General features: G+C 42.0%; 1 protein-coding gene across 5 annotated transcripts in view; it reads left to right on the top strand.

Annotated features, from left to right (window-relative positions):
* Positions 1–16,818, top strand: part of GLI3 (GLI family zinc finger 3) — a 232,096-nt gene that overhangs the window by 11,592 nt on the left and 203,686 nt on the right. For all 5 annotated transcript variants that reach the window (XM_053359307.1, XM_053359305.1, XM_053359304.1 and 2 more), the window contains exon 2: positions 13,258–13,420. In XM_053359307.1, coding sequence (XP_053215282.1) covers positions 13,297–13,420 — 124 coding nt within the window. In that variant the 5' untranslated portion in view covers positions 13,258–13,296. The remainder of the gene's footprint in view (positions 1–13,257; positions 13,421–16,818) is intronic.

Here is a 16,818-nt window from a genome sequence, read left to right as displayed (position 1 = left end):
GTATTTAGAAGACAGCACGTTGGCCCTGATTCTTCTGCGGGGAGTGCTTTGAGGTGCTTCCTATGCAGAAATGTATTTGAAGAATGCTGTATTAGAAATGGATGTTTGTGGAAAATATTTCTTGTCTGAAGTCAAGAATAGAGTTGTTATTCTTGTGAGGAAAAATGCATTATCCCTAGTTTTCACTCAAAAAAATTGTTGTGCAACAATGAAGGGTGGGAGTTTTTAGCTGAAATGCAATGTTCCTCTCCAGTGTGCTTGGGGGGACGGGACTTAAAGTTCAGTGGTAGAACATGCTCTATTCATTCATTCGCTGCATCTGCAGCCCTTTCTTACCCTGAGGAGCTCAGGGTGGCATATGCAGTTTCTTGCCCCCTTTTATCTTCACAAGAACTCATTCTAGTAGATTTGGCTAAGAAGTAGTGACTGGCCCAGGGTCACCCAATGAGAATAATTAGTGGGCTGTGATTTGAACCCTGGTCTCCTTGATCTTCCTCAAGCCTGGCTTTCTTTAGAAGCTTCTAGGTTCAATCCATAGCATCTCCAGTTAAAGGGTCTCAGGTTGCAAGACTGGAATCTGCATGAAACCTTGGCGCGGCACTGCATATAAGACTAGGTGGAGCACTAGCTTGACTTGGCATACAGCAGCTTCACCTGCTGCTTTCTTCAGGGTATGCTGTATGCGAAGTCAAGCTGTTCATTGGTTTGGTTTGCACATCATGCTAATCCCAACAATGTCTTTGTGCAAATTTGTGAGCACATGGCTGTTTTGCTCCTTTACGTTTGTTCCACTGCTGTGCTGAGCTAAGCCATAGTTTGGCTTGGCAAGTTGCCTGAACTTGGGCTCATGGTTTAGCTCTCCCAGAAAAACCATGAGCTGCAAACCTTAGGGCATACTTTGGTTGCAGCTTGTGGTTATTCTCGAGAGCGTCAAACCATGAGCTCAGGTTTAGAAGTCTTGCTAAGTCAAGCCGTAGCTTGGGCTCAGCAGAATGACTGGGAGCAGCAAAGCAGCTGCAATCTCTCCTGAAGCATGCATCTTTGCACCACAAGCCATGCTTTGATGTAGCATGTCATGCAGGCCAGGCCATTGTGCCAGTCACTTTTTCCTTTTCATATCCAGTTTAGCTTCCATCTTCCATCTCTCTTCTCTTTGAGCCCTGCTTCCTTCTGTGCTTGATCTGCTTTCCCCTCCTCCATTCAGCACCCTATTTTAGTTGTGTGCATTGCAGCACACAGATACTGGCTTCATGGGGATAGTGCGACATTTTGAAAAAACCCAAATTGCTAAGGAAAGTATACAAATGTTTCTCTCTTTAAGTGGAATGTCTTTGTTGATAAAGCTTGCTGTTTTCACCTAATAAATGGAGTTAAAAATCTTTGTGGTGTCTGTGACACCTTTTTATTTGCAGGCATGGCAAGCTTTGTCCTGGAGCGATAAGTTGTGAGCAGCGCATAGCAGAGGACTTTCAATGTCTTTAAACTTGTGTCATAGTTTATGGACCATCCTCTGCTTCTCAGGAAAATGTCACTGTGGATCTGCACAAATTATTGTTAAATGTTTTTGAGGGCTTTGGGTTTTAAACATGCCCAGCACAAGCTTGTATGAATCTAAATAAAATAGCACTTGTTTTAAATTGTCTTGTGTGCGTTCTGAATGGATCTGATAACGACGGAGCTTTCTTTATTCTTAAATATTCCCAAGGAGTGGAGTAGCAAATTTTGATACAACTGATAAAGGACCCTTTATGCTTGAAAGAAGCTGTAATTTTCTGATTGTTCTACATGCTACCCCTTGTGTCTTTTCACTTTTACATGGTTTTGCTCTGTTGAGACAGATCCCTGAAGATTGCCTCCACTAGCATAGATCAAAGTGGTGCATATGAACACCCCAAATACCCAGAGTCATTTCTGAAAAAATTAAACATCCTGTCTTTGCTTGCACACTGATCAGGGCACTCTAGATGCTGATAGCAATCAGCATAAACTTTCCCTACTGCTGATGTAATGATGATGAATGCTGCAGCACTGTTGCTTCAGACAGCTCTTCTCAGTGGATGCAAACCACTTGTTAATGAATGAAATACAATTCCAAAGGCATCAAATGGAAACGGAGATCGGAATTTGAAAGAAGGCGATCGGTTAAAAGGGCAAAGACAATAAACCAACAGATGCAGAAAAGTGTGCTTCAAAAGAATTTTTTAATGCCCTTCTTACTTGGAAACCTTGTAGGGTCAGTGAAGATCAGTAAAGGGGATGGATTTCATCTAAGCTTAGAGGTTGGCCAGATGGCTTGCATTTTTCTGCACTCCTGAAATTTGCCAACTTCTGAATGCTTCAGGCCAAGACCGTTCTTACTGGTCCAAGCAGCTGATGGAGAATGTATAGTCCACATGGCTCATTTCTCACAAGAACTGCTGAGGTGTCATAAGAAAAAAGATACCTGCCCTCCTGTTTGTGCACCGTAACAGGTGCATTAGCTAGCCATTTGAACTTACATAACATGGAGTTTTCTCTCTCTTTTTGCCTGAAAATGACTCTGTATACAGTACTAAGAAGTTCTGTAAATGAAATCACGTTTTGTGCTTCTGGGGTTGCATACAAAAGGAACGCTTGCACATATTCTCAATGGTAGCAATCCCTCATTCCTGGTGTGGTCACAGCATTTTGCCAAGACAGAAAGCCAAGACTTGTTTCTAAAAGTGCAAAAGGAGGAAGAGTAGGCATGGCTCCTTGGCAGCTTTCTTCTGCATTTCTGAACACACAAAATTCATGCTTTATTTACCCACATGCATTTTTTTTATTTAACAAAATTTATTTAACAAAATTTATATAAATTTATATATGCTAGTAGTAAAAGCTCTGAGCGGTTTACAAAAATATTAAAATTATAACTAAAAATATTAAAATTATAACTAAAAACAGATGGCAATTAAAAACATTCAGCATTCATTAAAATCAACAGTAACTAAGATTTTAATATATTAGCATCCATGTGTCTGGATAGGCTTGCCCTAAGCAGAAACCTTTTCAGTGGGTGCCAAAAAGAGCCGACACAGGGAGTTCCAATGTGTAGGGGCTGCCACACTAAGATCATTTTCTTACATCTGTGGCCTGAGTAGTATGTGGCACCTCAAACAGTGCCAGTTTTGCAGATTGAAGTGGTTGAGTGGGCACACATGGGGTAAAGTGATCCTGCAAGTAAACCCATCCAAAGCTACCGTATATACCAGTAGTCCCACCCCAGACATCGCATCTTCTCTTTCAAGGGAAGTGCAGTGCTGTCTAGGGCAGGCATTGGACCAGTTTAAAGGCCATGGGAACCACTGATCCACAGGGTCTCTGCCTTGACAGGATTCAAGCTCAGCTAATTTTCCCTCATCTATCCCAACTCTTCATCCAGACACTGGTCCAGGCCCCACTTGGCCTTTCCTGGTTTAGATGTTATGGAGAAACAGAGCTGAGTGTCATCAGTGTACTGGTGGCCCCTTGTCCCCAGACTCCTAGTGTCTGCTCCCCATGGCTTCAAATAGATGTTCAATAGCATTAGGGATGAAACAGTGCTCCACAGCACTGCATAGCCTAACTGCCAGGGGGTTGAAAAGCACTCTCCCAATGTTACTCTCTTGACTCGGTCTCATAGGGAGGACCGGAACCACTGTAGCAGAATGTCAATTCCCATTCCATTTGTCCTGGAGGATACCATGGTCAGTGGTATTGAAAGGTGTAGAGAGCAAGAATGCACCGCCACGGTCCTTCTCGATGTAAAGAGCACCCATCAGGTCAACCAGGGGTGACTCAGTTCCATGGGCAGGACTGAACCCCAGTTGGAATGGATTTAAATAATCAGAGTCGTCTAAGAATGCTTGCAGCTGCCCCACCACATCTGGCTACCATCTTCCCCCCAATTTGCAAGTGGTTAGTAGTTACTCCTGTCCCAGCAGTCCAGGACTGCTTTTTTTAGGAGTGATCTCACCCCCCCCATGCAAGGAAGTCTTACACTTTCTCTGGGCCCAGTCACTCAAACCCCCTCTGCCTGATGCAATAAGCCACACAGGACAGGGATCAAGAGGGCATGTGGCCGGGTGTCTAGGTCCCAGTAGCTTGCCACACCACCCCTTTCATGTAGCTTGGAGCTAGGGAGGAGGGCAGTAGCTTGCCCCATTGCCGCACTTGGAGAAGCTCTAAAGCTACCACACACATTCTCCATAGGAGAGGGTCAGAGTCAGCGATGGCCACCTTAAGCCAAAATTTGTGGATCCCTGAAAGTACAACTTATAGATGTGTGCAGAATGAAATGCCTTAACTGTATATTAATACACGGATGTAACAAGTAGCATTTTTTGCATGATTTATTATTTTTGTATCCATTCAAATGAGTCACCCATTTTCCTTTTTTCAGAGATCGTGGTCTGACAACTTATCTGTATCATCATTCCAGTAACCACAAAGTGGTGCAAGCTTGCATGTTGACGCTTTGAGAAGCAGAAGTGCACCTGCAGGCAGGTTGCTGGCCTGAGAGGGATTAGCTTGAAAGTGGGGCTCAGATTAATTTGCTGAATGGGCTCAAGCCTGCGGGAAAATCGCAAAAGAATCAGGCATGGATGAATGGGAAAAGACCATGACTGTTTGCTTTCACAGAGGAATGTTTATCCCTCTGTTTTACCTATGAAAGTTCAGGGTTGTGCGTTTTTCTCCTGGCTGCCATCATTCTCATGCATATGTAGGCAAGGGACAGTAACTTAAAACCCTAGCGCCCCAGTCTTTGAAATAACGGTTCGGATTCAGTTCTCAATAAACTCTCAACTTTTTCTTATCATATGTGACAATTGAATACAGAATCCCGCCCCAGCTGTTCTCTGTTTTTTCTTTCCCTCTGTATCTGTGTTTTATTTTTTTGCTTTTATTCTCATTTATTACACAAATCATTTTTATTGTATTTTATATGTGCTTGTGTTGATAATTTTGTTTAAAAATCTAAAAATAATAATAAAAGCAAGGTTAACTCTGAAAGATGCACGTGTAGCATTGAAAGAAGGAAAGAAGTTTCAGGGAGGTGCTGATTCGAAATTTCAAATGTGAAGAGAAGCAATGTCATCTTCCTCCCCACCATCATTCTGCAAAATCTGATAGATTATGTGTTATGGGGGGGTAATACCTTTGCTTTTGGTTCCTTAATTATGTAAATAATCATTACTTCAGCAGCCTTGAAAAACAGATAGACTTACTACTACTGTCATTTAAGAGGAGGATTGTTCAGATATCTATTATCCTGATACGTATGTGTTCCAATCATTTCTGCTTTTCTGGTATCATTTTGTCTTTTAGGAAGGCTTTTGGATGCCTTGTCATTTTTTGGTTAGTGTGAGTTGCTAAATATTTGCCATTCTTCACATTCAGCCCCTTGACTTGGGTCTCTGGAAGTGAACAATCTGAGCTTTGGGAGAGTAGATGCTTCTTGTTGGAACTGCACTTTCATGCAAATACATGCAAATCAGCACTAAAACACCATGCAGAGGAAAGTCTGCCATTTCACATGCTGGATTTGGAGAAGTTGGTCTTGACAACACAGCATTATAGAATAGTTGTCCAGTATGCCATTACTGAAAAGAATAGATTCCCTGTTTGCGTTTAAATTGGTGCAGGATGAGGTTCTGGACAATAATACAAGTTTTTCAGATCCTTCTAGCAATCTGGATCAGGGTTAGGGCATTGTTCACTGGTGTGAGAACTGAGATGCTGAAATATATTAAAGTGCCTCTCTTTTTAACGGTGGAGTGTTGGGAGGATAAGTTCCCTCTGCTGTTTACTTGGGTTCAGGGTAAGAGTAGCTATGGATAAGGTAAGATCTATCGTGTTCCTTCATTGAGCAGTTTCTGACATTCTTGCTTTAGGATAAACATTTTTTACTTTCAGGGCAGAATACTTTATGAGTTGCTCCTTAGGTGTGTTCACACTCAGTTGTATCTGGGGAATGTCAAGAGTTTTCTGCAGCCTTTTTTTTTGTTTTTTTGGAGAGAGACGACAGCTTCCATGGCAGGTAATAATATCCTTTGAGAGCTCATCCAAGAGAGGACTTTGAACAGGTCTCCCAGTGACTGGAGGGTTTGTGTATTAAAGGGCTTTAACAAAACAAAACACCCCTACATTGCTCCCTATCCTGCTGCCCCATAGATCCTTTTTGCCCCTTTAAAATTTTGCATTCATTTAAACATTTTGAATTCTTTGAAATCTAGACGTGATGATCAGAATGTTTTTAGCAAATCAAGTAGCTTCATCACACCTTTTCATAATGAAATGGAGCATGGAATTTGAAATTCTTTTTGGGAGTATGATTTGAGCACAAGGATCCCAAGCTGTGCTTCGCCGCCTCTCCCTCCACCCCCCACGGAGCTCTGGAGTGGTCAGAGAACACCTCCCCGCCATTTACCTGGGTTAACAAGGCAGCACTGAAGCTCTGGATGAAGGAGAGGCGCTTGGAGGAGGAAGCATTGCCTGGGCCTGCCAGTTATTTTAAGGGGCTACAAAATATGCAGCAGGGCCAAGAAACCTGGTTAGAAACTGAGTGGTTCTATACAAATGCAAAAGGGGGGGGTGGCACTAAAGCATTGCTAAGGCAGTGGACAAAATGCTCTTATCCTTTGCCTATGTGTCTGCAGTGTGGTTCAAGCCACAGCTATTCCTATGAAGCTGAGGTGGGTCATGTTGGCTCCTAGTAAGTAATATTGTGGTAGTGAAAACCAAGTATACTGTGAGAGATATTATAAACTGACGTTAAAATCTAAAACCTAGCTAAAAGTAGTCTTAATGTGTTTTAAAGTACTGGTGGTGCAGCAACAAAACTGCTAGCACATGTGCAAAGCTAAGCAGGGTCTGTTATGGTTTCAAATTGGATGGGCGACGGCATCTTGAGATTCCCGCATTGCAGGGGGTTGGACTAGATGAGCCTCAGGGCACCTTCCAACTCTATGATTCTATGTTTTAACTACCCAAACAATTTTAATGGAATGAAAATTTAATAGGTTTTAAATGAGCAAACTGCCCAAAAGTTCATTGATAATACCAATGCCTTTTTTTGCTCATTGGCAGAGATTCTGGACGCCTGAAACGGAGTTATTTTTGTTGAGTGACTGAATAAACTCCGGTATACATGGTATCCCATGTGTCTAAATATCAAGACTAAAAATTCAGGGAAGCAGGTTCGTGTATTTCAAGGCACTGTCATCTGATTTCATCCGTGAGAATATGTAACCTCTGAAATGGCAACTTAGTTAAAAGGTTGTTGCCTTAAAATTTAAGGTATATGTGGAACTGGGGAATTTTTTTGAAATTGACAAAATCTGGTGCCTTATGGAAAAATTCTCTTACTAAAATAAATGAGTGATTCATAGTTGGGAGATGTAGTGAGACCGGTCATGTGATTCATGTTTTGCAGGACTGTACAGTCTACGACTGTATGATTTATGATTACAAACACACAAATATAAAACCAACTCCATGGGAGACAAGCTTTGTCTGTGCAGACTTCTGTTCATATGGGTGATTTTTCGAAATGTTCAAACTCTCACCTATATTCTGGAATGGTTATTGCCTAGCAAATGGAGTTGTAGCCCAAAGCCTCTGGTGAGCACCAGCCTGATGACGGCTACTCTCTTAGGCAAGTTGAAAGAACTCATAAAAGAAAGTGGTAGACTTCACACTGCTTAACAGCAGTGTACACAACTCATTCGAACTGTCTCATGCAATCAAACAGGTGACATTAGACTGGACAAACTTTGAAAATTGAAGTTCCCTTTTAAGGGGAAGTTAGGTGAGCTGTTTTATAAAGTAAACTTTTGGATTTCTTGATCCTCAAGCTACGTGCAGCTGAGCATTCCCAGTTAAAGAGCTGGGTGATTTGATGGCAAACTTTTGTCTATAACTGGCCATTGTCAGAAAATATGTGTTGTGAATGTGCTGCAGCATAGCTGTTGGTGGCATCTTTGAATGTGGAAATGGTGAGATAGGAATTAGAGAGTATGCCTACATTTTGTGGCAGCGGTTTGTAGAGCAGTTCATTATCCCAGCCAAAGAAGCCTAGAAATTGTTCTATAAAATAAACAGAATTGTAAAACAAAAATAAAATAAAGCCTCAAAATGCTAGTGTTTCCATGGTTCTTTGGAGAAAGGTGTGAAAGTTAAATCAGTTTTAGAGTGGTTTTTAACCACTGCGGATGCGTACAGTACAGTTGATGTGATCCTGTGAACCCATTTGGCAAAGCTCGTGGTGCCACCTGTGTCTTTCAGGTGCCTCAGAGATAACCCTCAATATTCTCACATTGTGTAGATGCTTTGTGTGTGCATGGAGAATTCGTTCTCCCTTTGCATTTCTTTTTATCTCATATAAAATAACAACATTTAAACTGTGTTTCTTTACTGTCATAGACAAGGATGGCAGGTGGGGGGGAGAAAACGTGAATGGTTTTGGAGGTCATCAGATCTCAGGCATTTCTCTACTTCGACTCACCAATAGCATTTTTCTTCTTTGAAGCCTGCCTTATTGTTCCAATATTTGACACTAAAGTCAAAGCCCTAATTTGCTTCTATAACTGTTTCCCCAAGACCTAACTGCTTCAGCCCTCTGCACAGGCTGGGAGAAAGCTGGATTTAAGGTTTCACTCCCTCCCATAGTGAAAATTCCATGTTCTGGTCCAGTTTTAATTTGCATGGTAGATTCCTAATTTATTGTTAATAAATGTAAATTGCCTCAAGCACTGAACTAGCTAGATGAATGCAAAGCACTGCTTTTCTTAATAAAAAAGTTTGTGGTCCATGTGTCAATTATCAGACTAAGCAGAACTTGTAAGTACAATGGTTCTCAGTGTGCAGCTGGCCTCTCTAGAGAGATGCAAAATAAAACCAAGGGAAGCATGCGTTTTCTCTGGCCCTCACGTGTGTGTCTCGCAGGGTAGATTTGATTTAAATCATATCAATTTAAATCATGATTTAAATCACGATTTAAATCACTAGTCAGTAAGACTTGATTTAAATCATTTTTTTTTAACAGAAAGACTCATTCTTGCTGGTGTAATCTTAATATTTACAATTGGGAAGAAGGGCCTGGAACCTGTGAACTCTTATTAGTTGACTGGCAAGCACTTCAAGGTCTCGCCAAGGACTTACAGATCCCACTTACTATTTCCTCCACCACCCCAATGGATTTGCGTCTACATTCAGGTGCCTATTCTGTACAGTTAAGTGTGAGTGCAGTTGTTGGGACCCAGTGGGATTGGGAAGAGGTTGCCAGCCCTGAAGAGCCTTCAGCACTTGCCTCAAGTCTGAGTTGCACAGACATGCAACTGACTTGCACTATTATTACACAAAGATCCCAAGACTTGTGGAGTATTCTGCTCACAAGGTTGCACTTTCATTTTTACTGCTTCACACTTAGCTACTTGTGCAGATCTATTCCACTCCAAACCATCTATTCATTGAACCTCTTGGAACTTAGCATTTCAGAGGTAAGGGGGTTGATATAAATTTGCAAAGGCACAATGGGATTAAGGTTTTTCCTCAACTCTGTATGTTTATTTTGTAACATTTTTCCTGTGAAGAAAAGGCATGTTATCTTTGCAGACACAAATTCACACTTTGGAGAACTGCAAAAACAAGCATCTGTGATAATATCTTCTTCTTAGAAAAACTGCCCCAAATAATCTTACACAAACCTCTCGAAGAGCATGACATTGTGAATGGATTAATGGAATTCATTTACCAAAAATTTTAAACATTGCATATAAAGCCTCATGCTACATAATTAAAAACAAATTCTTATTTCCTGATGAATAGCCTTTGGACTATAATGTAACATAAATAGAAAACTATCCTTAGAAAGATGTTTTTCTCCAAAAGCATGTTATTTCAAAAAATCCAATTTAAATTAAAAAATCTGATTTAAATAAATAAAATGGATTTTTTAATTTTTTTTACAAAATCATTGATTTTTATCTACCCTGGTGTCCCGGTTGGCCAGGAGCTAGAGGTCAATGTAAGGCTTTGGAAAAGACTGATCTAAAACTTCTCTTCCAATTATGCTAGGGTGTTTTTGTTTTTAAACAAACTTGTGTGGAGTTTTGTCTGTGGAGGAGCATTCAAAAGTGGGGGGGGGGGACTTGTGTTGATTAATTCTTGCATTAAATAGTTTGCATATTCTTCTTGCCTTTTCCAGCATGTATCTGTGCTGTGACTTGAGGCATGTGTGAGAGAAGAGGTGAATCAGCCAGCAGAAAGGATGCGGCTGTAGCAGACAGAGATATCATCTAAGCCGATAACCAGGGAAGGATCCCAGTGTAGCCACGCTTGCCTTATGTGGCAGAAGATGGGGTGACTTGCTTTCCTGACTAGTTTATTATGTCAATTATTATAAACAGCACCAGCTGTTTATCCTGGCACTGTCCCTGGGGAATTACTGATTAGCCAAGGTTGCAGGTTCAATCCCTGTATGGCACAGCTGCAGATTTCTGCATTGCAGGAAGTTGGACTAGATGATCCTCAGGGTCTCTTCCAACTCTCCAATTCTATGATTCTGTGATTCTAAGTGTTTCACTTCCCCCATGATGCACGATACCTGAGCAGACATTAACTATTTCCTAGATGGAGTTGTGCTGCCAATGACAATTGCATTCAGGTTGGAGTCCATCCTCTTCAAATTGGAAAGTAAGTACTCCAGGCTGTTTTGTTGCTGCTTGGTGTGTGAACTCTTGAGTAGACCAGTTGGCAAGGAGATGCAGAAGGGCTCTAGCCGACTAGGACGTATTCCAATCTGCCATCGAAAGTTCATTTGCAAGGAGCTGAGGGCACAGAAGAAGATATAATAATTAGAGACATTTGTATCCCTCAAAGTGAAAAGTGATGGAAACTAGTGCAAGTCCTAGATTGGGTAGGGAACTGGACTGGGGCAGTCTGCTGGATCCTTATCTCCCCCTCCCACCATGGGCCAATTTAGACATGTGGATGGGGCCACCCATTTTTGCTTGTATAGTTCGAAATTGAACTGTGCAAGCAAAGTCAAAGCCTGCAAAGTGCCAACCGCCAGATGATTATTGGGTCTTGCGGAGAACTATGCAGCAGGCTTCTCAAGCCCTGGTCATCAGCTGATAGTTGGAGCTTGAGAACCAGATGCACAGTGACTTGTGGGTGCTGCCAGTTAGCAGACTTCCTTTTAGCACTGCCACACCTTTATGGTCTGTATGAGGTCCGGTGGGCCTGGTTTGGTTGAAATAGCCTTGAGGGACAAATGGGGAGATCTGACAGGCCTATTTAGGCCCATGGGCTAGATGTTCCCCACCGTTGGCCTAGAAGGTCGGGTGGTATAACTCAAGCCTTCATCTTGTGTGTCTGTGTCTATTTGTGACTTAAAATGCAGCTAATTTTGTTGCTTGCTGTCGTTTTTTTTAAAAGCAAGCGACATGTCATGGTGGCAGCGTAGAATGGTTAGGGTGTAATGTTCAGGTTTTTCCTATATTGTAATGGTTCCAAGCCCATGATTATGTTTTGTAAAGCTTACTTGAACAGATTGCCATGTGTTGCTTACCGAGAGGATGTGGTGGAGGGCAGGTTGGTGTGATGCAAATCCAGAAGCAGGAGTACATGAACCTCCCTTCCCCTCTTGGGAAGCCACAGTGACCCACTTGCCTGGTACTCACCCAGTAAGCCACCTATAGGTGGTGGTTTGCTGTTATTTCACAGCTGCACAGAGAATTCTCTGAATTTATAATGTGTGGATGCTGGAACTCCAGGAAGAAGGAGGAGCAGATTTAAAAAGGATGAATGGCAAGCAGCAACAAATGACCCCAAAACTAGATGGTGAGAGGGAGGAAAACATTATTTGTTACCTTTGGTGGCTTTCATTTTAGGGTTGTTAAGAGAAAGAGATTCCATGGTTACTAGCAATCATGCTCCCCCACCCCCCTCTGGTTTTTCACAGGTGTGCTGCACTAATAACCCTTTTCCGAGTTACATTTCTAAAATAGACAAAACGAACTGTTTACATGATCAACCTTGAAGATATAATTCACTGCAGTTTCACTGGACTGATGTAAATGCTGAAGTTTAAATATTTGGATTTACAGTCACATGGATGATCAGTTCAGCTCCTGCTGTATAATTCCAGGCTAGGATGACATTGGTGGAAGGGAAGTGTTGGCTTTCTACCAGAAATCTCAGTTGCTTTTGGGCACAATGTGTGTGTGTGTGTGTGTGTGTGTCTGTGAACATAACCAAGCTTCCTGTAAAATTTTGAGTTCCTTCCATGCTGCTTGGAAATAAATTCTAATGGATTTAAGTTACTTGTTTCTGTGTAGCACATTGAGGATTAGAAAATAGAGTTAGTGTTGGATATGGCTTTGGGGCAGCTGAGTTTGAATCTCCACCCAGTCATCTTGTGTCGTCTTCTTGGCTACTGGTCTTCATCAGATGGGATGGGGCCTAATACTGTGTCACAACGGCAGCACTATCACTATTCAGATATATGGAAGAAATTTAAGAAGTTTGTCCCCAAGTGCAACCAAAAACTTGGTTGTGGGTCTGAATGGTGGGGAGTCTGTGATGGTGGGTCTGTGATGGTGGGGAGATTCTGTGGCGGAGCAACTGCAAGATGGTAGGTGGGGTGTTCCTTGCTTTCCCCTTCTGTGACAATCCGTGAGAGGAAACAAACTGTTCCAGCTCCAGGGCTGGTGTAGTTTAGGACCTGTTTGGGGGGCATGTTGGGGGAACGAGGGGACTTAGAATTCTGTGTCTTCTTGGCTGCCCCTGGAAGCCCCCTGAAGCCCCCTGTTTTGACTTCAGTGCCAGTAGGACACACACACTCTCTCTCTCCCCCCCCCGAGCTTCTGGGGGCTTCTGGCCGTGCGGGTGCCGTTCTATCAACAGACCTCTTTCCCCACCGTCAGAGTGGCACATGCGCAATATCCAATGGTCTTTCCACAGTTTTAGAATTGCAACTTAAGTGAAATAAATGAAGATAGCTTATTGATCTTGTGCTAGTTGTACACTTTTGCAACCCAACTACCTCCCAAGGTTGTTAGCTTCTTGGAGGAAGAATGAGGTACAAAAGTGATAAATTAAAGTAGATTTGTTGAGCTTTGTGATATGTTCTGTAGCTTACTAGTGTCAATATACAGCATCCTCTGGGTGAGAAATGTGGCTGAGTTTTTGTTTGGGCTCTTCACCCCCTTCTGCTCCTGTTTTGAAGTTTTATGGTTTTATTGTTTTATTCAGGTATTAGTGTGAAGAGAGCTGAAGTAATGAGAAGTCATCATGGAAGCCCAGTCCCATAGCTCTACCACGGGTGAGAAGAAAAAAGTTGAGAATCCTATAGTGAAATGCTCCACTCGAACAGATGTCAGTGAGAAAGCCGTTGCCTCCAGCACAACATCCAATGGTGAGTAACAGCAGGGATTTACTAGCAGCCAAACCTGCAGTAATTTAATGTGTGCTGCATTCCTTGTGAATTGAGCTTTTGCACCTGGATTCAGCATTCATTCTGAGATAAGGCTAAAGCCAGCTAGCAGGCAGAGGAGATGGGAATGGAAATGTGCACGTGCGCATATATACACACACACAGAGAGACAGAGAGACAGAAAGAGACCCCTTTTCTGGTACCAAACCTTGTATTTTTCTCCAAATTATCTAATTTGAACTGTAAATAGTGATGTTATTTATTATGGAAGTTCCTGTTGTGGCTTTTTGGAAAAGAATTGTGATTAGCTTGGAAAGTATGCAAATGCCTTGTGGTTTACGTTGGAAATTGTTTACCCTAATTAGATACAGTGGTACCTCAGGTTACATACGCTTCAGGTTAAATACGCTTCAGGTTACAGACTCTGCTAACCCAGAAATATTACCTCGAGTTAAGAATTTTGCTTCCGGATAAGAACAGAAATCGCGCTCCGGCGGCGCGGCAGCAGCAGGAGGCCCCATTAGCTAAAGTGGTGCTTCAGGTTAAGTACAGTTTCAGGTTAAGAATGGACCTCCGGAACGAATTAAGCACTTAACCCGAGGTACCACTGTAATTGGTTAGTGCAAGAGAGACAAAAGTGACCTTGTCAAAAATTAATGTCTTTCTTTCTTTCTTTCTTTCTTTCTTTCTTTCTTTCTTCTCTCGTTGTAAACATCCTCTCTTCAAAATCTGCTCATGGATTTCTTTAACCACTCACTGTGAAACAGTTAACTTATAAAGAAAACATGCTCTTTTAAAGAAATGTAAATATATAGTTTGCAGAAATTTACTTGGTTCCCTCTAGAGTGCCTTTGCTCGCTTGGTAATTTGACATGCACACTGACGAAGCTTTCCCTTTCCCCCCACTTCCCGATTAAATTGAAAAAGACTAAGGTCATTGTTCAAAACCTCTGTTGTAGCGACTGAACCACCTTTGCTTCACAAAATAGTAAGAAGAAAGGAAGGAAAAAAGAATATGACTTCTGTCGGAGGTGTAGTTTTAGAAGTAAACGTAGCAGCTCACTCTCTGATCTAGTGTCCTATGATTTTCTTGAGGGTACCTATCAGATCTCTGAATATCATTTAAAACCATACAGGATAAGTTGGGTGCCTCCACTCACCTGTAATATGCCACAATAATATGTATTCTTCTTCTTACTTGCTGAATGGTGCAATATTGTAATGCTTACTTGAGACTGATAATGAACCAGTTTTTTGTTTTGTTTTGTACTATCCCTGTCTGTCTTTTATATTGTGTATCAACTGAATCAAAGGTTTATGCAAATAATAAAACTTGTGGAAGATTTCTTGAAAAATATGTGGCTGATGCAATGGATATGCAGTACTGCAGTTACACTGTGTGAAATTGGTAAGATGACACACAGCAGTGCTTCTCATCCTGGTGGTTAGATGTCTCTCGAGAACAGTAAGGTGGACCTGAAACTCATACCCTTTGTATTGATCCTTGACAGTCCTGTGGACCAGCAGTGATGGTCACATATCACAGAAACACCCCCTTGGTCAGGGTCATTTAGTCCAACCCCTTCCAGTGCAGGAATCCTGCTGATAGTCATCCCTGGGTGGTCTTGAACCACCAACCTTCTGATTAACAGTCAGATGCACTGACCCATCGTGCCACATTGAAGCTCCATTCCTGTATATTGGAAGCTGTATGTTTTGAAGCCCTACAGATGTGCAGAACGTCATGTTGGTAGCACCAGTGGATGGTCGGGTGGCCCCTGTTCCTTTCATGGCATGTTCACAGAGCAGTGGAGCAAATGACAGTTATACCATGTGTGCTACTTACAACGTAAGTAACAGAAGTCCGGTGGCACTTTAGAGAACAATAGTTAGTGTGGCATACCTTTGTGGGCCTAGTTCAGTCTTCCTCAACCTCGGCCCTCCAGATGTTTTTGGCCTACAACTCCCATGATCCCTAGCCAGCAGGACCAGTGGTCAGGGATGATGGGAATTGTAGTCTCAAAATATCTGGAGGGCCGAGGTTGAGGAAGCCTGACCTAGTTCATTATTTGCAACTACAGAATGAAAATATGCAAGCTCTCAAGAAACGTGTTCAGTGTTGTATTTTTCTTCTACTTGAATCAAGTATGCTTGATTCAGTTTTATTTACATAAATCACATTCATGCATGAATGATCCCTATGCATGCACCAAACCACCAGAAGTGGCTCTAAATAAACTAAAGGGGGCTTTCTGCTTCCACAGTGACCTGTGTAGGAGCTCTTCTGGGCTTCATGCCTCCAAGCATTTAGGAATGAAAAGCCAGTTGTACTCATATATCTTGAGTATGTTACTTCTAAGCTTGGTGGTGTATCATGCATACATTCCTAATAATTCTTAGTATTTGCACGGAGCATTCTGAGTGTTCAAAGTGTTTATATACATTCTATCAGTAATCCTTACAATTCTTGTAAGATAAGTCAGTTAGATATTGCAGGTAGGAATGGCAGGGGGGTGTTTGGAACTGAGAGAGCGATGGTTTATTACCTGAGTCACCAGTGACTGGGATGCATTTTGAATTGGGGAGTCAAAGCCACTATTTATTTATTCAATAAAATTCATATACTGCTTGATTGTAAGAAACCTCAATGTGGTTTACAAAACAATTTCAAAAATAAAATTGAAAAAAATTCACAACCATACTTTAAAACTTTGCCAAATGCACATGCAGTATGCTAACTCCAGGATACAGTAGCCTGCAGCGTCAAGTTAATAAACAAGGATGGAGCACTTGTACAGAAAGAAATAAACAGATATGTCTGATAGGAACTTGAATGAGGGAAAGTTCACATGGTGCTTTTCGTTAAGGTAAAGTCACCACAGAATGATTTTACCTCATCCATTTCTTGTAATGAATATTTCTTAGGAATGCGCCCACATACAGAGACAGCTGGCGTTTATCATGTTGGAGATCCTGTTAGCTGTCAGACCTTTCTCCAGACCAGCCCTCCCAGATCCCAGCCATGTGGGCCCCATGTGTTTGCACAGAGGAATCCTCCTTTGGACGCAAGAGACAATCTCTCACGGCCGGCAAATCTCTCACGGCCGGTCCTTTCTAAAACGTGTGAAAGAGCCCTTAGTAAAATGGGAAAGCTAGCTGCCAGAGTACAGAACAGAAGAATTGTTTCTGGACCGAGACCTTCAGCCGCACTAACAGAGAAATGCTAAGCATGTCTACCCAGAAGTAAGCCTCAGGAATGTATGTGTAGGCTTGCAGCCTTAAAATATTACAGTGAGCCAAGCCATTTTGCGCGAGTTTAAGCAGTTCTTTGGATCTTGGCCAGTATAGTTATTTTGATTAACATGAACTAAGATTTAGGG

This window comes from Podarcis raffonei, chromosome 12 (genome assembly GCF_027172205.1).
Source record: "Podarcis raffonei isolate rPodRaf1 chromosome 12, rPodRaf1.pri, whole genome shotgun sequence".
In the NCBI taxonomy this organism is placed as follows: domain Eukaryota; kingdom Metazoa; phylum Chordata; class Lepidosauria; order Squamata; family Lacertidae; genus Podarcis; species Podarcis raffonei.
This window is presented reverse-complemented; position numbering and strand designations above follow the sequence as displayed.